General features: G+C 41.8%; 2 protein-coding genes across 6 annotated transcripts in view; one reads left to right on the forward strand and one right to left on the reverse strand.

The window, feature by feature from the left end:
• The window catches only part of ninl (ninein-like), a 96720-nt gene that overhangs the window by 70694 nt on the left and 4780 nt on the right, over nt 1–21246 (forward strand). Inside the window, exons 18-25 of one of the 3 annotated variants that reach the window (XM_052010931.1) lie at nt 1451–1555; nt 1646–1715; nt 2662–2946; nt 5563–5709; nt 8410–8523; nt 14920–15132; nt 16659–16772; nt 17582–17797. In XM_052010931.1, coding sequence (XP_051866891.1) covers nt 1451–1555; nt 1646–1715; nt 2662–2946; nt 5563–5709; nt 8410–8523; nt 14920–15132; nt 16659–16772; nt 17582–17770 — 1237 coding nt within the window. In that variant the 3' untranslated portion in view covers nt 17771–17797. Of the gene's footprint in view, nt 1–1450; nt 1556–1645; nt 1716–2661; nt 2947–5562; nt 5710–8409; nt 8524–14919; nt 15133–16658; nt 16773–17581; nt 17798–21246 lie in introns of those variants that run through there. The other 2 variants (XM_052010933.1, XM_052010932.1) reach the window with 2 other exon arrangements.
• gins1 (GINS complex subunit 1 (Psf1 homolog)) overlaps nt 17801–21246 on the reverse strand; it is a 32945-nt gene continuing 29499 nt past the window's right edge. The window contains exon 7 of one of the 3 annotated variants that reach the window (XM_052010941.1): nt 17801–20382. In XM_052010941.1, the coding sequence (XP_051866901.1) occupies nt 20314–20382 (69 nt within the window). In that variant the 3' untranslated portion in view covers nt 17801–20313. The remainder of the gene's footprint in view (nt 20383–21246) is intronic. The other 2 variants (XM_052010939.1, XM_052010940.1) reach the window with 2 other exon arrangements.

Below are 21246 nucleotides of genomic sequence, written 5' to 3' on the forward strand. Positions count from 1 at the left end.
GCATGCAAAACTTTACTCTTTGGCAACGATTGAATTGAGTTCTTCGCCTTTGGGCAGCGCAACTGACTGAGTATTACATTTCCACAATGTCACAAGGTTTACCTTTACCGTGTGGTTGTTCTATGCTGCATCTGACATTCTGATTTCCATTAATCAGATGATAACTTTTCCAACTGTATCCTGGACACTTTGCTCTTGCTAAAGACCGGCAGGTGTGGGGGTGTTTCAGACTGTGAGTGAAAACCCTTGCTGTAAATAGCAAACCGGGTCAATGCGGAGAGGAAGCCGGAGTTTGAAGAGAACGTGCTGCGGCATTCCAAGCAATGCCTGCTCGGACTTTGTGAGATTTGATTGTGCTCCTGCATCAGCTGCTTTGCTAACCTCTGAAATTTATTGATACCTTGGTTATTTTCAAGCCTCTTGCACTGTCTGGTCTGCCTTACCAGCAGACTTATTGCATTGAAATTAATACTAGTGCAATAATGCATTCATGTGAAAGTCTTTCTGTCCACTATTTTAAAGAGAGTATCCATTTCGTAAAATAAGTGGATAAATGTAGAATTATACAGAACAAAAAGGAGGCCATTTGGGGCAAAGTCCATGCTGGCCCTTTAAAGAAACAATCTGCCTGCTCTTTCTCCATAGCTCTGCATCTCCCTGCTAATTCTTTTACTATCCATCTTTGACCATTGTTTCAGGACAGCCAACATCTTAATGATGGAAGCAATTTCTGTCTATCTATTTTATCTTCACTTTGAACAAAATTTGAATTGAATCTTACTTCAAACTTAAGAGAACATTCCAGCTTCTCTGGTCCCTCCACTGGTCTCTTTAGCTCTGGTGTAGATCTGATCTGTGAGTTAACCAGGGGGAGTTTTAATTCCATCTATTTGAAATAATGGACAAAGGAACTTCATCAGAAAACATCAATGCACTTTATTGCCATTGACGCACAGAACAATTTCAGCTAAATGGTATTAGGATTATTGTGTTTCAATGTGATTTAATGGAACTGCCATGTTGGTCTTGCTGGTGGATAGCACAAGTAAAGCAGAGAAAATAACTGTTTCTCTAATATGATTCCAAGTGTCTTGAAACTCATCACAGTTTGCAGTGCTATATTGTGGTGACAGGTGTTGTACTCTGCCATGGATATTTGGTTTCATTGACTTCAGTGGAGCTGAATCCTTGAGGCAGGGTATAGAGCACTACTGCTGCTGTGTGGTCTGTTTGCTGGTGTTAACTAGGTTTGAAATTTCTAGGCACCAGCCTGTCACTTGATGAATTCTGTTCCCATGTTGTGATGGTCGATACTTGGAGGCAGTTAACAATCACTCCAATGTCAAGGCTGATGTATGCTTAAGGCACTTAAAATCCTGTACTTGATGTACTTCCTGAGGTTCTCTGGAGAATAGCTGTAGTAATTTGACAAGAGTAATATGTCCCTCAGATATGAGTCTGAAATGCTTGCTGAAGAAAACTCTTCTTTGAAAAGGAAAGTAGCAGTGTTTCATCAGGATTTCCAGGATCTGGAAGGAAAAGTTAATGAACAAAGGTAAGAAGGCCATGCATTAGAAGTTTTATGAAATGCGTAGATTTCTGATTGTTTTTTGTATTTGGACTAAGACACTCTTGTTATGCACAGAAAACAAGTGGCTTGGTTGAAAGATGAAAGGGAGTGCAGTCAGAGGGAATTCAAGGAACTTCAAAACCAGGTAAGGATCTGAACTTTGGAGCAAAGACAGAAAAAGCTGGATCATTCACCAGAACCAGATCTGATGGAAGCAATAACTCTTGTTTCTCTCTCCACGGATGCTGTCTGACCTGATGTAGCATTTTCTATTTGTATTTTAGGCTTTCAGCATTTGCACTTTTTTTTTGCTTTGCTGGGCTTTGGGTTGGTCTGAAATGTTTTGAAGTGTTGATTCTTTCTTTAAAGCCTCGTTTTACCATAGTGACTTGTTGATATACCTTTCATTTAAAGAATGTGGCTTGGTTATCTTAGTATCAGAGCTTTGAGAAATTGAGACAAATACATGGGTATTGAGTTACAGCTCTGCTCTTTTGCCTATTAGGGTGTAGTGTTAATTCAGTCTGCACCTATAAATTAAAACATTCCTCCTTTTGTCACATGTGGGAAGGAAAGTGAGGTGAGTCCGTCCCACTTGTACCTCTTGGGTAGTTCTCATTTGTCATGTTAAAATTAATGCAGGCAGATGTTTAAAACTGTTGTAACTATAAAAAGGAGACAGTCATAAGAAAGCTATGTGTGAATACTTAACGTAGAAAGGCAACCCAAAATACTTAAACAACTAAAAAATGAGAGGTGGTGGGAGAATATGAACTCCATTGAAACCCACAAATGAATCAGTGTTATCCCATTATACCAACTGCTTTGTATTGTGGGCTAATTTGCACTGGCATGAATGTGCCCACAACAAGTGACTGGCATTTGGTGAACCCCACCATCAATTTGTTTGTTTTATCCATTTCTCCATGGTACAAGTTTCTGACTTTGTAGAGTTATTTTGTTTTAAATCAGAAAGGTGTTTATTATCAAATTTACAATTATTCATTCTAAAGAGAAAACTTTCATTGACACCTTCGTGTATAGTGTGATGCTCTCCTGATTAGAATTGTTTTTGTGGCTTCTTTGTCTAGATTAAACAGTATACAACAGAGATCGCCCAACTCAGCACCAAAAATCTGCAGCTGAGCAATCAGAACTCCCAGATGAATGTCAAGGTAGATGCCAGTCAGAGCACCATCCAGCTGCTCAGTGCAAGACTAGCTGAACTTGGCCAACAGAAGGAGGAGGTGGCCAGAGTTTCCAGACAACTGCAAGAGACCTGCGGCAGCTTGGAAAAGGAGTGTTTCCAGCAGCAGTCTGCATGGGAAAGTGAGAAAGGTCTCATGCAAAAGGAAATGAGGGCATCTCAGGAGAAGGTAGGGCATCTTTCTTCCCCTTGCCCTTGTGTGTGTGCGTGTGTGTGTATAACAAGCAACTAATGATAGGGTGTGAATGTAGGAAGTACAATGAGTACTTTTGCAGATGACGTGAAATGGTGGTGTTGATAATGAGGAGGGTAGTCTTTAATACAGAACAATGATTGATGAGTTGGTAATATGGGCAGAGCAACAGCAGATAGAATTTAATCTGGAAAAAATGTGAGGTGAGGCATTGTGGAAGAGCTAATAAGGGTAGGATATACACAATGATACTAGAGCTAAGGGAGTATTGAGGAGCAAAGGGACCTTGGTGTACATATACAAGGATCCTGGAAGTGCAGTGGATAAGATGGTTATGAAGTATATGGGATCTCGGTCTTCATTGTACATGAGAAAGGGAACTTATGGTGCAACTTGGCAAAAGACTAGTTAGGCCACACCTGGAGTACTGTGTACATTTCTGGTCGACATACCATAGGAAGGATGTGGTTGCACTGGAGAGGGTGCAGAGGAGATGCACCAGGATCCTGCCTGGGATGGAGCAGTTCAGTTATGAGGAGAGACTGGAGAGGATGGGTTTGTTATCTTTGGAGTGGAGAAGGGCAACCTGATAGAGGTATATAAAATTATGAGGAAGAACTTGGCATAATTGGCAAGGCAAGCATTTATTGCTTGTCCCTAACTGACAGTGGAGGGAAGGAACATTTAGGGTGGTGGATAGGATACCTATCACTCGTCTTCTAACTGCTTTGTCCCGATGTTGAGCTGCTTAGAGTTGTTGGAACTATACTCATCTAGGCAAGTGGAGAATATTTTGTCACATTTCTGACTTGTGCCTTGTAGGTGATGGAAAGGCTTTGGGATGTCAGGAGATGAGTCGCTTGCTGCAGGATCCCCAGCCCCTGAACTGTGCTCTAGCCACTAATAATGTGGCTGGTCCAGTTGTGTTTCTGGTCAATGGTGCATAGGTTGATAATTTGAATGTCACAAAGAGGTGGTTGGACTCTTGTGGGAGATGGTCACTGCCTGGCAATCTTTGGACCAGTGACCAAGTGAATGTTCTTTGTCATTTATCAGCCCATGACTGAATGTTGTCTGGGGCTTGCTGCTTGTAGGTGTGGGCTTCTTCATTTGCTGAGGAGTTTGAAATAAATTGAATGATGTGCAACCATCAGCAAACATTCCCACTTTGATGGAAGGAAGGTCATTGTTGAAGCAGCTGAAGGTGGTTCAGCCAAGGACACTGCCCTGGGGAAGTCCTGCAGTGATGGGCTGGGGTGATTGAAGCCAACAATTGCAATCGTCTTCCATTTTGTGAGGTATGGCTCCAACCATTTGGAGTGATTTCCCTTTGCCCAATGATGTCAGTTGTACCAGGGTTCCTTGATGTCATACATGGTCAAGTGCTACCTTGACATTAAGGGCAGTCAGTCTCTGCTCACCACTGGAATTTGTTTGGACTAAGGCTCTGTCATGGTCTATAGCCTGGTGGAGCTGGCAACACCCAAACCGACCATCATCAGTAAGTAGGTTATTGTGCCCATATTTTAGCACTGCTGATACCTTTGATGATTGAAAGTAGATTGTCGTTTGGTTACCACCCAATCATGCATTCGTCCTGCTTTTTGTGAACAGAACATACCTCGGCAATTTTCCATATTTATTAAGTAGATGTCTGTGTTGTAACTGTACCAGAACATCTTGGCTAGTTCTGGTCTTCAGTATTACAGCCGGAATGTAGCCATCTCCGCAAGACTCCACTATACTCAGTGCTTTTTCCTGCTACATAATATCATATGGAGTGAAATCAATTGGCTGAAGACTGGCTTCTGTGATAATGTGGTTTTCAGGAAGAAGACGAGAGAGATCATTCACTCAGTGCTTCTGGCTGAACGTGTTTGCAAATCTACAACCTTGTCTTTAGCCTTTGCATCAGACCTGCTCAGCAATTCTCGCACATCCTCTTTTATGTATGAATATGTAAATATTGTACATGCTGGATATCCGGTTATTTGGATTCCTCAGTTGCAGTGTTCGTCATATTCAAGATGGAGAGAGTATTCAAGAATGTGGGGATGGGACGGATACTGAAGTTGAAGATTGGTGGGGCATTTGGCCCATTCCTTCTCTTGCTCTTAGGACATCCTGAGCTGCTTTCCTTTGAGTTGCTTTCCTTTCCACGCCTTCTTTTAGCCTCCAGTTTTCTGTGTGAGATGAGGTGCGGTTAAGCCATTATTGCTTTCAAGACTTGATGGAAGTGCACATGCCTCAAGGTAAGACGGAGGCTTGTTCTGCTTCAGTTGGGGCACCCTCGGTCCCCCTTGCTGCCTGTAAAGTATCAAAGTTCAGCAGGTTCGGGGAAGGGAGGAAATCACACACAGAAATGTGCAGATTTTCTTCAAGTGAATAAATCCAAATTGAATCAAGTGCAGCAGCTGGCTTTGAGCTAAGGAAAAGCATGACGAAAGGAAGGGTCTTTGGAGGAGTCTGTGTATGTATTAAAATTTACAGTATTTTGCTTTACAGCTTCAACAGTAGTATGTACAGAACACTGCTGGATTAGGAATAACAAAATTCTGAGTTTTAAGTTTAAAAATGCTGTCCTACATTCAGATAAAGAACCTGGAATTGAGTTTGGACCAATCTCATTCTGAGGTAGACCATCTGAAGCTCGAGCTCCAAGAAAAGCAACAGGATAACTTGACACTGGCGCAGGAGGTGGGATCTGTTACAGAATCATTGCAGGAAGTAAAGGACAAGGTAATGTGTACACATGTTAATTGAAGTGTTGATGCTGGAGGTGCATTTCTGGATTGCTCTGAGTAGAAGAGTGTGGGAACCTCTGCTATTTCTGACACATATGACGTGTTATGAATCAGAATCCAATTTATTATCATTGACTTAGATGACGTGAAATTTGTTTTGCGGTAGCTGTACAATGCAAAGACATAAAATCACTAAATAAATAAAGACAGACGAACAAATAAATAAATAAATAGTGCGCCAAAAAAAAGGAATAACGAGGTAGTGTTCATGGGTTCATGGATCGTTCAGAAGTTTTATGGCAGAGCGAAAGAAGCTGTTTTTGAATCATTGAGTGTGGTTCTTCAGGCTCCTGTACTACTTCGTCAATGGTACTAACAAGAAGAGGGCATGTCCTAGATGGTGAGGGTCCTTAGTGATGGATGCCACCTTCTTGAGGCATCTTCTTGAAGATGTCCTCGATGGTGGGGAAGGCTGTGCCCATGATGGAGCTGGCTAAACCTACAACCCTTTGCAGTACAATAACATTTCAGAATTTGTGGATGATTTATAAGTGAAGAGGATAGTTCTGGACTTCAAGATGAATGGGCAGACTTGGTAGATGAAATTTTATGCAAAGAAGCGTGAGGTGATATAGTAGGAAGAAGAAGGAGAGAACATGTAGACCAAATGATACAACTCTAACAGGGGTGCAGGAACATCGAGAGTGTATGTGTGCATAACTCTGTGGCAGTAGCTTTGCAGGTTGGAAAAGAAGCCAATATTGAATATGGGATCTTGGGCTTCATAAATAGTGACAGAGCAAAAAAAATCCCTCTTGAACCTTTATAAAACATTGACTAGAAACCCAGCGTTTCAACCCTGGTTAAACTACACTTTAGGAAACCCTCAAAGGTGTAGGAGAGATTAACTACAATGGTCACAGGGATGAAGAGATTTGATTAGAAGGTTAAACTGGAGAAGCTGAGGCAGTTCTCCTCAAGGTAAGTTGAGAGAGGTAAGACAGAGGTGGACACGGATGTAACCGGTTTATAGAGATTAAGTAAAGGGAAGCTGTGCCCATTAGAGCAGAGATCAAGGACTAGAGGACTTGGACTTAAAATGATTGACAAATGATCCTGGATGACATGAGGTGAAACTTCTTTGCACAAGAAGATGGAAAGAATGCACAGAAGATTTACGAGGATGCTGCCAGGAATCGAGGGCCTGAGTTATAGGGAGAGGTTGGGCAGGCCAGGACTTAATTCCTTGGAGTGTTGGAGACCTGAGGGGTGACCTTATAGAGGTGTATAAAACCATGAGGGGCATAGATAGTGTGAAAGGGAACCAAAAACTAGAGGGCATAGGTTTAAGGTGAGAGGGAAAAGATTTAAAATGGACCTGAGGGTGGCAGGTATACGGAACGAGCTGTCAGAGGAAGTGTTTAAGATGGGTACAACAAAAACATTTAAAAGACATTTGGACAGGTACATAGATGGGAAAGGCTGAGAGGGATACGGGCTAAGTGCAGGCAAATGGGACTAGCTTAGATGGGCATCTTGGTTGGCATGGACCAGTTGGGCCGAAGGGCCTGTTTTTGGGCTATATTAATCTACGCTAGTTATGATCCGGAATGCACTGTCTGGAAGGGTGGAGGCAGATTTAGCAAAAGCTTTCACAAAGATATTGAAAAAAAAATGCTTAAAAGTAAAAATTGCAGAGTTATGGGAAGAGTGAGAATGGGGTTGGTATCACTCTGGAAAGAGCTGACACATCTCGACAGGTTGAGTGTAGCCTCCTTGTGTGCTATTCTGATTCTGTAATTCCAGCAGTGGTGCTGGGAGCTGCCTTGGGATACTTTTGCATTGAACATGCCAAGGGAATGCTTTAAAATATCCAATGGTTGAATTGACATGTATTTCATTGTAAGTTTAGAATATTCAAATTGCTCCACAAGGAACCTCACAATCCTTGAGACAACCAAAGGAATCAATGACATTTCTTTTTGAATGTAGTCACTCACAAATTCAGAGTTGGAAAACTCCCATTTCCATACATTGGTTTACTCCTTGTTTGTACAACCTTTTTTCAACTTAAAGAGAACTTGCAGGGTTTACAGCAAAGCAAGTGTGTCATTCTAATTGAACATTGGCAAGTGAATAGAAAACATAGCAACAGGGGCGCTAGATATGCAACCTGGCTGTGTTCTTTTAACTTGTGTCTTGATGTACTTTCATTAAACAAAATAATAGGGAATTTGCAATATTATTGCATGTTGTAAGGGTGGACTAACTTTAGGCTACAGTGGAGCCAGTTTCTATTCTGGGTCATGACAGATTTCATATTGACAGTAGGTCCTGACTCATTTGGTTGCTTCCACATGCGTTTTCTGCAGTCAGTTTAGGTTTATTTAATTACACTAAATTTTGAAGTGCTTTGGTTTAACTTGACGTTCTTTACTGATAAGTAATACTCACCTGAAATTATTTCAATCTGTTCCATCGTCATCTGTAACAAACCTGCTGTGGTTTACAAATAACTCTAGACACAATCCTAGTTTCAAACAACAAGATCTATCATTATAATGCCAAATCTAATGTACTCAGTTTCAAGGAGAATTTGGATGTATAGTTTTTTTTTAAAAAAAAGGTAAGTTCCTGTATGTAATTAAAATCCTTCACAAGTGTTAATGATATATTGTTAATGTGATTTTCATAGGTCAGGCGAATGCATATACTGGAGACTGAACTGGAGTCGATGGTAAAGGAGCATCAGACTTTGCAAAACGAGCAAGTAAAATTGGAAGCTAGCTTGATGGAGTCTCAGGAACAGGTAGTTCACTGATGTTCCCATAAATCTTGCCCACTTCTCTCTCAGCTGTTCACAAGCTATATCAATGATTTGGATATGAGAGCCAATGTAATATCTCCATGTTTGCTGATGTTGTAAAGCCAGGTGGCACTGTGGATTGTGAAGAGGATTCAGCGGGATATAAACAGACTATATGAATGGGAAAGGGGATAGTAAATGGAATATAATGTGGAAAAATGTGAGGTTTATCCACGAGTTTTTTTAAAAAAGGGAAGTGGAGATTTTATTTAAATAGTTAACACTAATAGGTATTGGTGTTCAGTGGGTTCTGGGTGTCCTTGTACATGGATCATTGGAAGTTAACATGCAGATGTGGTACACAATTAGGAAAGTAAAAGGTAAATTGGCCTTCATTACAAGAGGATTTGAGTACAAAATAAAGATGTCATACTGCAATTATACTGATTTGCTGACAACGCAAAGTCAGGTGACAGTGTGGATTGTAGGGAGAATGCAGAAGGGTTTCAGGAATACTGTGTACAGGTCTGGTCTCACTACCTGGTCTCTTGGGAATTCCTGTGATGGACCTCTGTGTCTGTGGTCTTCACCTGATACCCAGTCAGAAATCTCATGACTCTGTGGCTCCTCCACAGTGGCATGATTTCCACGGCCGAAAGCCTTCAATTGGAGCTCTGCAATGTCATTTCTAATGTCTGCCAACATCAAAAGCAAAAATCAAAGGACCCTGGGGACCCTGCAATCAATAATTTCTGAGTATTAGTTTTGAATATGCAACCTAATTGCTTCTAAATATCAGTGAGTGTACAGTTTTGCAAGTACTTTTAGTATACTTGCAATAGAGGCAGTGCAATGAAGCTTCACCAGATTGATTCCTGGGCTGGCAGGCTTGTCTTCATAACAGAGATTAAGCAGACGAATTGGGTTTAGAGAGGGAAGTTATCTCATTGAAACATAACTAGATTTTACAGAGCATGACTGAGTAGATAAGGGAATGATGTTTCCCTGGCCAAGAAATCTAGAAACAGGGTCACTGTCTCAAAATAAGGAATTGGCCAGTTAGGACAGAAATGAAATTTCTTCACCCACAATTCTCTATTCAAGAGGGCCGTGAAAGTCAATTATTGATTACAGTCAAGGCAGAGATTGATAGATTCTTGGATATTAAGGGAATTGTGTGATTATGGGGTTAGTGCAGGAAAATAGTACTGAGGTAAAAGACCATTCTTATTGAATGATGGAGCAGGCTTGAGGGGCCTGAGTAGTTCATACCTACTTTTATTTCTTATGTTTCTTTCATCAATTATCCTGCACCTCTGTCATCAAGTTACCAACTCACCTGCCAGTTGAAACATTTATCTTAATTTGCTCCATGAGGTTCACCTTGTGCTCCTTATGATCTCATTCCCGAATTGCTGATCATCCAACTGACCTTTATGTCAAATGATTTCCTTCAGGGACTTTGTCATCTCCCTTCCTTAATGTCTTCAGGTTTAACTCATCTGCAGCCTCATTTCTCTAAAATTCATGTTGTTATCTTTCATTTTCAAGAACTTTTTCCAATCTGGTTTCTTCTCCATCACAGAATCATAACGAAAGTCATTGTTAAAATATACGATGCTTAAATTGACATGTATTTCACCCTATGCCACTCTGACTATGATGCTTTATCTTTACTCCCCGATTGTAGCCTTTGTCATAGCATCATGGAGCTATACAGCATGGAAAACAGGCCCTTTGGCCAACTCGTCCATGCCTACCAAAATGCCTCACTAAGCTAGTCCCATTTGTCTTCGTTTGGCCCATATCCCTCTAAATCTTTCCTATCCATGTACCTGTCCAAATGTCTTTTAAATGTTGTAATTGTAGCTGCCTGCACCACTTCCTCTGGCAGCTTGTTCCATAAACCCACCACCCTCTGTGTGGGAGAAAAAAATTGTCCCTTGGGTCCCTTTGAAATATTTTCCCTCACTTTAAACCTATGCCCTCTAGTTTTAGGACTCCCCTACCCTGGGTAAAAGACTCTGGCTGCTCGCCTTTTCTATGCCCATTATGATTTTAACATCGTCTAAGGTCACCCCTCAGCCCGTACGCTCCAGGGAAAAAAGTCCGATCCAGCCTTTTCTTAAAACTCAAATGCTTTAGTCCCGGTAACATCCCTGTAGATTTTTTTTACCCTTCCCAGTTTAATGACATCCTTCCTATAGCTGGGTACCCAGACCGTAAGCAGTACTGCAAATGTGGCCTTACCAACAACTTGACATCCCAACTTCTGTACACAATATCCTGACCAATGAAGGCAACCATGCCAAACACCTTGTTCACCACCCTGTCCACCTGTATTGCCACTTTCAAGGAACTATGTACTTGTACACGTAAGCCTTTCTATTCTACAGCATTACCCACGGCCCTACCATTCACTGTGTATTGTCATGGGTGACCACGCCACCATTGTCTTTTACCCAGAATATGGGAATTAATCTCAACCAGTTCTACTTTTCCCCCACTGGAGTGTGTCTAGCAATGGCATTTCATCCCACCCTTCATCACCTAAAGTGTTTTCCAAGAATCTGCCCTTGCCTCTTGCTCACCTACATGCCCCTTGGTAGCATCATCCAAGGACTTGGGGTCAAGTTCCATATTTTATCAATGACACCAACTTGACCTCACCGTTGTACTTTCATTGATATCCAGGCTTGCACAAGTCTCAATTTCCATTAGTTGTACACTGGGAAACCCAAAGCCATGGTGCTTGGTCTCCGTCAGAAACTGATTCCTGTACGCCAATCCACACCAACTCTTTAGCTACTGCCTCGGACTGTTTTGCAACCCCATTTGATCCAGACCCTCCTCCCTCCTAAACCCTCTCTAACAAAGACCTGTGTCCATCTGCAGAATATGGCCCACCTCAGCCCCTGCCTCATCTTGTTTGCTGCCCAGATCTGCACCTCTACTTTTGTTCCTCCTTGCTTGGCTATTCCAAGACTCTTGAGTTTGTCTCCTATCTTTCAGTCTGCATCTTGGATTATTCCATCCTTCTATGCAACTGGACAGCAAGACCAACAAATGAGAGTAAAAATTGCTTCTATTAAGCGAGTGAAAATGACCTGACTCCTGTGATAAACTGGTCACAATCATCCTTCATGCCACGTAATTCAATGTAAATTGATCCTGAGGCTGTTTGTGAGGAGGTGCATTGAACCATCTGTGGGCTGTTAACAATAGCAATGTCGAGGTCTTTCCTCTCAGAACTCCTCCGCAGATTAAAAGTATGTGCAGCTAAGCTTTTCAAGTCAGCCAGAACATGAGGCTATTAAGCTTCTGCCTAGTTTCTCCATTCAATAAAACCATAACTGATCTGTGATCTAACTGCCTTTTCCCCATGGTTAACTTAGTCGCCCTTGTTAACTAAAGGTATCAATCTCATTTAAATTAATCATTAACCTAGTATCATTTGCCATTTTAAATTCTTGGCCTCCTCCACGTGAAGTAATGTTTTCTGACTTCACTCCCGAAAGACGTGGGTCAGGAGTTTAGACTTTGCTCCCTAGTTTTAGATTCCCAAACCAGAGGATGGATCAAGAGAAACTACTTCTGATCAGTTTCCCTCACTTTTCATATCTGTTGTTGCAATCTCATTCAAGACCTAGTGAAAACCCAGGGGATGGCGTTATCTCCCTAATAGATAAAATACTGTTTATTATGAGGAAGAATATGTGCAAAAACAAAATAACTTGTATAGGTAGACACAAGAGACTGCAGATGCTGGAATCTGAAGCAACAAACGATCTGGAGGAACTCGGTGGGTCGAGTAGTATCTGTGGGGGGAAAGGAATTGTTGATGTTTTTGGTCGAAACCCTGCATGACTTGTATACGGTTGTACTTTGCTGTCATTGGAACCTTTAATGTGTTTTTAGAGTCTGATAATAAAATGCAGCAAGATTCTTAGATGACTTGAAACATTGCCTCTATTAAGTCACCCAGGGCCCGATGCATAGCCATTTAGCTTTGTTGTCACATGAACACAAGACCATAGGAGTAGGCCACTTGGCCCCTCAAGCTTGCCCTGCCATTCAATATGACCGTGGTTGATCTGCCCTCCTCTGTGTCAGATAGCCCTCAATATCCCAATTTTCCAAAGATTTATCTACCTCCGCTTTAATGATCTAGCCTCCCCAAATCTCTTGGGTGGAACAGAATGGGTGGAGCATTGGCTGGTTGGCAGAAAGCAAAGGGTGGGAATAAAAGGATCCTGTTCTGGTTGGCTACCGGTTACTAGTGGTGTTCCGCAGGGGTCGGTGTTGGGGCCGCTTCTTTTTACCCTATATGTTAACGATTTGGATGATGGAGTAAATGGTTTTGTGGCTAAGTCTGTGGATGACACCAAGATAGGTGGAGGGGTAGAGAGTATTGAGGAGACAGGTAGGTTGCAGAGAGACCTAGATAGCTTAGGAGAATGGGCAAGGAAATGGCACATGAGATTCAATGTTGAGAAATGTGCAGTTGTACACTTTGGAAACAGAAATAAACGGGCAGATTATTATCTAGAAGGGGAGAAAATTCAAAGTACAGAAGTACAAAGGGACTTGGGGGTACTCGTGCAGGATACCATAAAGGTTAACCACCAGGTCGGATCGGTGGTAAAGAAAGTGAATGCTATGTTGGTGTTCATTTTGAGAGGTATAGTGTATAAAAGTAAGGAAGTGTTGATGAGGCTCTACGGGGCACTAGTGAGGCCTCATTTGGAATACTGTGTACAGTTTTGGGCCCCATATCTTAGGAAGGATGTGCTGATGTTGGAGAGGGTTCAGAGGAGATTTATGAGGATGATTCCCGGAATGAGAGGGTTTACATATGATGAGCGTTTGTCGGCGCTTGGACTGTACTCACTGGAGTACAGAAGAATGAGAGGGGACCTCATAGAAACATTTAAAATGTTGAAAGGACTGGACAGAGTAGATGTGGCCAGGCTGTTTCCCTTGGTGGGTGAGTCCAGGACCAGAGGGCACAATCTTAGAATTAGAGGGTACAGGTTTAAAACAGAGATGACGAGAAATTTCTTTAGCCAGAGGGTAGTGAATTTATGGAATTCCTTGCCACGTACAGCAGTGGAGGCCAGATCACTGGAGGCGTTTAAAGAGGAGGTAGATAGATATCTAATTAGTCAAGGTATCAAGGGATATGGGGATAAGGCTGGAAATTGGGGTTAGAATGGTGTGTTTTTTCATTGCCCCCCCCCCCATTTCTCATTCTTTTTTCTTTTCTTTCCCTTTGGAGCAGACTTGATGGGCCAAATGGCCTACTTCTGCTCCCTTGTCTTGTGATCTTGTGAATATTCCAGAGATTCAAGAAGAAATTTCGACATACCTCGGTTTTAAATGACCACCCCTTGTCTTGACACTAAGTCTCCTTGTTTAAGACTCTCCCATTAGTGAAAGCATCTTGGTCAGAACATTTGAGTTCAATTCTCATTCTACAGATCTGAATGCATAATCTAGGCTGACGCATCGGTTTGAGTACTCTTGGGAGTACGGCATTATCTGAACTCCTGTCTTTTGGATAGGACATTCAACTCATGCGGGTGAGGATTTAAAAATCCCATTGTACTATTCCCCAAAAAAATCAAGCAGGTTCAACTTGATGTGCCAGTGGCCATTATAACTGGAATAGAACTTCAATCTAACTAGAAATGCATTATTGCCTTTGCTGTTTGCAGCACTTTGCTCTCTGCAAATTTACTGCTGCATTTTCTGTTTCAGTGACTGCACTTTGGGAGTATATCATTAGCAACGGTTAAATGCATTTCTTCTGTTAAGCTTGTCGGAGTTCCACCCACCTTGGTGCTTTGGGTACGTCAGGTTTTAAAATGATGATATAAAAGCTACTTTAGCTTTATCTTGGGTCCAAGCAATTTCTTGTTTATTATAATGCAGGTTTTCCAATTAAATTAAAGGCCCAAATAATAGGAAAGGCTTTTATATGTTAATAAACAGTGACAAGTGACATTTGCAATTCACAGCAGATATTGGTGCAACATCAGCTTTCGGAAACAAACTTTTTTAGATAGCCATTTAGTTCACTGATCATTCATTGCGTCTGAAAGATTGCAATCAAAACTTTATCTGGTTTTGCTGTTCCACCCCGTCCTTCCACATTACACTCCCACTCCTCTCACTGTCTTCACAGCATCTGTGCTGCAAATAAACCTGTGTTCCTCCAAGTCTGGCCTTGTGAGTATGCTGGATTTCCTAGCCCCATCACAGAAGACCATGGTTTTAGCTCTCGTTCTGGCATGTCCTTCCTCTGAAGATGCTCCTTAAACTCCCCCACTTTATCCAAGCCATTGGTAACTTGTTCCCTCCTGCTCTACTGACACAGTTATCTTCTTCCACCCCTAGTTGTTGGAAGCCAATACCAAACTAATGCAAGCCCAAACCCAACACTTGCGAGAAGTACAAGAGTTAAAGGAGCAAACCAGCAATATTGTACCCCAAAACCAGCTGGCACAATTGCAAATGAAGATAGCAGAAGGAGAGCAGAGAGTGCGGCAACTTCAAGAACAGCTTGACACCCAGTGTCAGGAAGCCCACAATTTGATGTTTGAGCAGCAGGTAAAACACAAGTTCCATACCACCTGATGGTTTTGGGTCTTAAATGGACCGTGGTTTGCATGTTCTTAATAGCTATCAATGCACTGAAATGACTTCTCTTAAACCCTTCATCTAATTTTAACACACCCCTTAAAATCTACCTTTCATCTGTCCCACTATCTTTTCCTCACTTGATTTTACATTTTTATCTGAAAGCTATAAAAAAAATTTCACAATGCTAAAGGCACAATGCAGCATAATCAAGGACCCCTCCCATCCTAGTCATTCTCTCTTCTCTCCTCTCCCATCAGGTAGAAGACACAAAAGCTTGAGAGCATGTACCACCAGGCTTAAGGATAGCTTCTATCCAGCTGTTATCAAATCCTTAAACATACCTCATACGCTTAAGATGAATTCTTGATCTCCCTGTCTGCCATGTTGTGGCCCTTACACTTTGTCTATCTGCACTGTACTTTCTCTGTAGCTGCAGCACTATATTCTGCATTCTGTTTCCTTTTTACTACCTCGATATACTTGTGTATGGCATGATCTGCCTGGGTGGCACGCAAACAGTTTTTCACTGTACCTCAGTACGTATGACAATAAATCAATTCCAATACCATGTGTCATGACTGGCTTGGCCACTGAATGCAGGTGACACAGTTGTACCAGTGTGGGGCAAAGATGTGTTGTACAGAGCAACATTTCCTGTTCTGTTGAGGTGCTCACAGGTCTGACACCTGGCACTGCCTGTGGTTCACTTTCACCATACTGTGTTTGAAGACTTTGCTTTTTTTTACACAGGATTGCTATGTGGAAGTGAGATGAAAAATTGGTATTTTCCAGTGTAGTGGTTAAATAGCATGTCTGCCTTGATCTGAATAATACTGGGGATGAGACTTCAGTTGTGTGAGATATTAGAGAAACTTTGAAGAGAATGAAGGGAATATTTGGATGGGCATTCAAAACAAAGGAGGACTTTTGCTAAAGGTAGATAGTGACCCACAGGAGTTTGGTTGCCAAAGAACACAGTTATGACTGGCAGAAGGAGCAGAGGGGAGGCATGGAGAATTTGCTTTTGCGCAGTTACGAGGTGAACGTTCTGCCTGAATAGGTGGCTGGAAACCGATTCAACAATAACTTCAGAAAAATTTTGGTTGGCATCTGGAGTGCACAACCTGCAGATGTGATAGAATCAGGTCACATTGTGGCCTTCGGTGGGGGGTGGGGGGCTGTTTAAGTAAGAGGGAAATGTTACAAGCATCTGGAGGCTGTGTGGGTAGGAGAGGAACAGAGTTTGAAGTTCCTCTGGTAGAGTGCAAGTGCAGACACAATAGGCAAATGGCTTGTTTACTTGTGCTATAACCATTCTGTTAAAATAAGCTTGCAGGGAATGAAACTAATTGAATAGCACTTCTTAAAAACCCAGCAGACACAATGGTTCAAATGAACTCCCGATGGTCAGTGTCGAACAGTTTCCAACTATTGGAACTACTTGATGCCAGGTCTCCTTACCAGCAGAATAAAGTGATTACATTCTGTTTCAGGAGGAATATGAGAGACTGCTGAAGCAAATGGAAGAAAGGATGGAGGAGGTGGAGCAGAAACTGAAAAATGTACGAACGACGCTTCAAGAGAAGATGAACCAGCTTAAGGAACAGGTGAGTGATTGGGCCGGGTGTAAATTGAACAAGAAATGATGGCTGTTGGCATCAATGAGCTGGGGATAATTTAAGATGTGCGACAGAAATAAACTTAAGATATGTTTGCTTTCATATGTGAAGTGAATCATCATTACACACATTTTTTAAATCCAGCATTTAGAGAATAGAATTAACTTGTTCACCTGTAAAATGCTTCCAACTGTGCTGTAGCTTTTAACTGTTTGTGAAGCTCAAGCTGCAGATCTTTGCCTATGAAAAACTTATCTGCTCAAATTTTAAAACCGTATTTTAAGCATTTAATTGAGTATTGTGAAGATGCTTCTGCAGCAAATTCCAGTAGGTTTGCCTGGCTGGTTTGTGGGTTGTTATTGAGGCAGTTGAACTATTTATTAGGGATTGCAATCCTACGTCAGAATCCAGCAATGCCTCAATGTTAAATTGCTCATTCTTGATTTTAAAATGGCTGCCTGACTTCACCTCTCCTTGTCTCTAACATATCCCTACAAGCTACATCTGTGTGCTCTTACACTTCTGGCCTTTTCAGATTTTAATTGTTCCATTGCTGGTGACTGCTTGCAAATGCCTAGCCTCTGAACTCTAGCACTCCCTCCCCAAGCATTCCGGCTCACTCCCTCCAAAAACAAACCTATTCGGGCTTTCTTTTTGTTTCAAATGTGTGTGGTCACGTCAAGTTTTATCTGACACTGTTCCTTTCAAGCAGCCTGGGAGGTTCTACAGTATGTGGCCAAAGGAACTTTTCTATCTAAAACTTGTACATGCAAAATTGATTTGCTTATTACCTACAGTTTGCCAAGAATGTCAAGTCTGACCTGCTGCTGAAGGACCTGTACGTGGAGAATGCACAATTGATGAAAGCACTGCAGATTACAGAGCAGCGACAGAAGGGTGCCGAACAGAAGAACCACTTACTGGCTGAAAAAATTGCAGCTTTGAACAACCTGCTGAGGAAAATTGCTCCAGCCTCTCTCTCCTAACTCTGAATGAAAGTTGCAGCTCCAAAGGTGTTTTTCAAAAATTATGCCTTCAGCACTTTACAAAGCTTCAACCTGCTGTAATTGTTCCTGATAGATTAGAATCAAAGTAACCCAACTGAAAAGTTGGTGTTACTCTCAGAGAACTTGCAATGCTCATGGGTGTGAGAAATGGCTCTTGCAGACTCGTATCAAAGAGAAACCAAAAAAAAAAGATTAATACATAGAATAGGAGAGGGAAAAGAAAAGCTTGGTTTCTGCTGACAGACACAAAGAGAACATCCCTGCTGGTAGTGATAAATGATCGTGACTGCCCAACAATCGGTGGCTGCAGTTGTGACCCAACTAGTTCCCCTCCACCAACATTTCCATCTGCCTGGCAGAACTTGTCCTTGCCCTCAACAACTACTTTTGATTCACAAGATCACAAGACAAGGGAGCAGAAGCAGGCCATTCGGCCCATCGAGTCTGCTCTAAGGAAAGGGAAATAGAAATGGGGAAAGAAGAAGAAAAAAACTATTCTAATCCCAATTACCGGCCTTATCCCCATATCCCTTGATATTCTGACTATTTAGATATCTATCTATCTCCTCCTTGAACGCCCCCACTGATCTGGCCTCCACTGCTGTACGTGGCAAGGAGTTCCACAAATTCACCACCCTCTGGCTAAAGAAATTTTTCCTCATCTCTGTTTTGAAACTGTACCCTCTAATTCTAAGATTGTGCCCTCTGGTCCTGGACTCACCCACCAAGGGAAACAGCCTAGCCACATTTACTCTGTCCTTTCCTATCAATATTTTAAATGTTGCTATGAGGTCCCCTCTCATTCTTCTGTACTCCAGCGAGTACAGTCCAAGAGCCGACAAACGCTCCTCATACGTAAGCCCTTTCATTCCTGGAATCATCCTCGTAAATCTCCTCTGAACCCTCTCCAACGTCAACACATCCTTCCTAAGATGTGGGGCCCAAAACGGCGCACAATACTCCAAATGAGGCCTCGCTAGTGCCCCGTAGAGCCTCGTCAACACTTCCTTACTTTTATACACTATACCTCTCGAAATGAATGCCAACATAGCATTCGCTTTCTGTACCACTGATCCGACCTGGTGGTTAACCTTTAAGGTATCCTGCATGAGTACCCCCAAGTCCCTTTGTACTTCCGTGCTTTGGATTTTCTCTCCTCCTAGATAATAATCTGCCCGCTTATTTCTGCTTCCTCTCATTTTCTCCAATCAAAGATGTGGCTATTTGCATGGGGCCCAGCTATGCTCATCTTTTCATTGACTACTTTTGACCATTCTTGTTCCAAGCTAATTCTGGCACCTCTCCCCAACTCTTTCTCCACTACATTGACAGTTCTGGTGTTACTTCCTGCACTCATGTGGAACTTGTCTCTTTCATCACCTTTGCCACTAAATTCCACCCTGTCCTCAAATTCACCTGGACTATCCCTAATGCCTCTCCTTTTCTTGGATCTCCCTCTCAGAAGACAGACTTTCTATTGTCATCTATAAACCTACCAACTTCCACAGCTACTTCAGCTGTACCTCCTCCCTCCTGGCTCATAGTTCTTCCAGCATTCTTTTGTTTTTGTTCAGATTGAAAACCTGTACGGCCCATTTTGTTCTAAAGGGCTAGAAAATGCCAAGATGCTTGGGGAGAAATTGTCAGCCTTATCCCTTGTACAGGCAGCAGAATTGACCTGACTCAGCATTTTCTCATACCAACATTTGAAAGTAACAGTCCTTAATACACATTTGTAAACCTCTTATGTTGTCCCCAGAGCAGAATCCCCTAAAGCTTGTATGCAAGCTGTACATGATTCCTATTCTGCTGCTATTTTAATATGGAAACTAATGTGGCAGAAGTTAATTGCTTCTATCACTGTAAAGTATACAGTTATGCAAAATGTACAAATGTTCAGTTATTTGAAAATAATTTGTAAATGCTGACCCGGTTGTACAGAAATGTTTTATTTGACTGACTTTCATATATTTTATAGAAACAAAAATTCAAGCATGTCAATGTGCACTATTTAAAATGATTTGGATTAAAATGTACTGTTTACTTAAAGCTAGAATATCATCTCTTAACCTTGTGTATGGATACAGGCTCTTCCAGGTGAGAGACTGGACCACAATCTCACTTTACACTGCACATCCAGCTACAGCTGAACATTAACAAGCATATGCTCCCAGGGCACAGGTATACACTGAAATTACACAGTTCTGATGTTTGCGGTCCCAACCCACACCCTCCATAATTAGTCAGACAACTGATGAATTCTCATGCTCCCTCTCTCACACACTCTTCTTGCAAGGATGTTCTTTGTGAGGGGGAAGAAAGGTCTTTGCCTTTTTTTTTCAGGCTTCTGCCTAAATACAACCCCCTTAGAATCAGTTAAAAACACTGCAATTTCTGTCTAATAGCCAAAGGAATTTATTATCTGTCAAGCTACAAAGGGTTTTGCTCACAGTTGAATATTTTAATAAGATGCAGGCATTACATGCCAAAGCAAGAACGCTACAGTCTTTCAGCTGCTGTTCTCAGGATAACACATGTTCCAAAATTCCATGACGAATTAACTGTTCACACTTCCACCTGGGCATAAAATGCTGAAAGAAAGCAAAAGAAAATTTTTCTAGGGGATAATACAAAAGAGAAAATGACAGCAGGAAAGGAAAAGTATACTATGGCTATGTAGGAGCCGCACCCTTGAATTTTGTCTGAAAAATATTTTGGGTCCTAACTCATGGTACAGTGTGAGAGAAAGCTAATCTCTGAATTACATTTCCTGGTGATTTGGTTACATGTCTGTACTAATCTCCACCAAGAATGGCAAAGGTCATTCAATGATGTACCTTCAATAGTTTAAAAAGTTCTAAGGTTTTTGAAATAAGCAACAACAAAAAAATCCTAGTTGAGATTCATTCCAATGAAACCAAGTCTGTAAATGTTATAGCAAGAGTGGTGATAGAATGAGTTATACTGCAGCAGTCAGCAGTAATAAAACACCTGCATAGAATGGCTAACGTTTCAAACCCACAGTCAATTTTGACAGAAGCAGATTGCCAGGGGACCTTTCTATCAGAGTTCCATGGAAAAGCAACATGTTTTGGCTATAGATACAGTAGCTCATTTTTTGCCTCACTGCAGGTGGAAAGACTCAAGGTTTTTAATGAGGTGTCATAAGAGAGCCTGGTGGAATAAAGTAAAAGCCCATGGGATCCAAGGGAGAGAGGCAAAATTGGATTGGTGGCAGGAAACAAAGGGCAATGTTAATGGGGTGTATTTGTGACTGGTTTCCAACCAGTGTGGCTTCTACAGGCCTCAGCCCTTGCCTTGAGTAGTACATATTAACAAAATGGAAGGGACACAACAAAAGTGTGCACATGATACAACAAAAAAAGACCGCGAGGAAAGCTTTAGACTGCAGGAAGATAGATGATCTTGTCAGTTGGGAAGAAAAATAGCAAATA

This window comes from Pristis pectinata, chromosome 3 (genome assembly GCF_009764475.1).
Source record: "Pristis pectinata isolate sPriPec2 chromosome 3, sPriPec2.1.pri, whole genome shotgun sequence".
Classification (NCBI taxonomy): Eukaryota; Metazoa; Chordata; class Chondrichthyes; order Rhinopristiformes; family Pristidae; genus Pristis; species Pristis pectinata.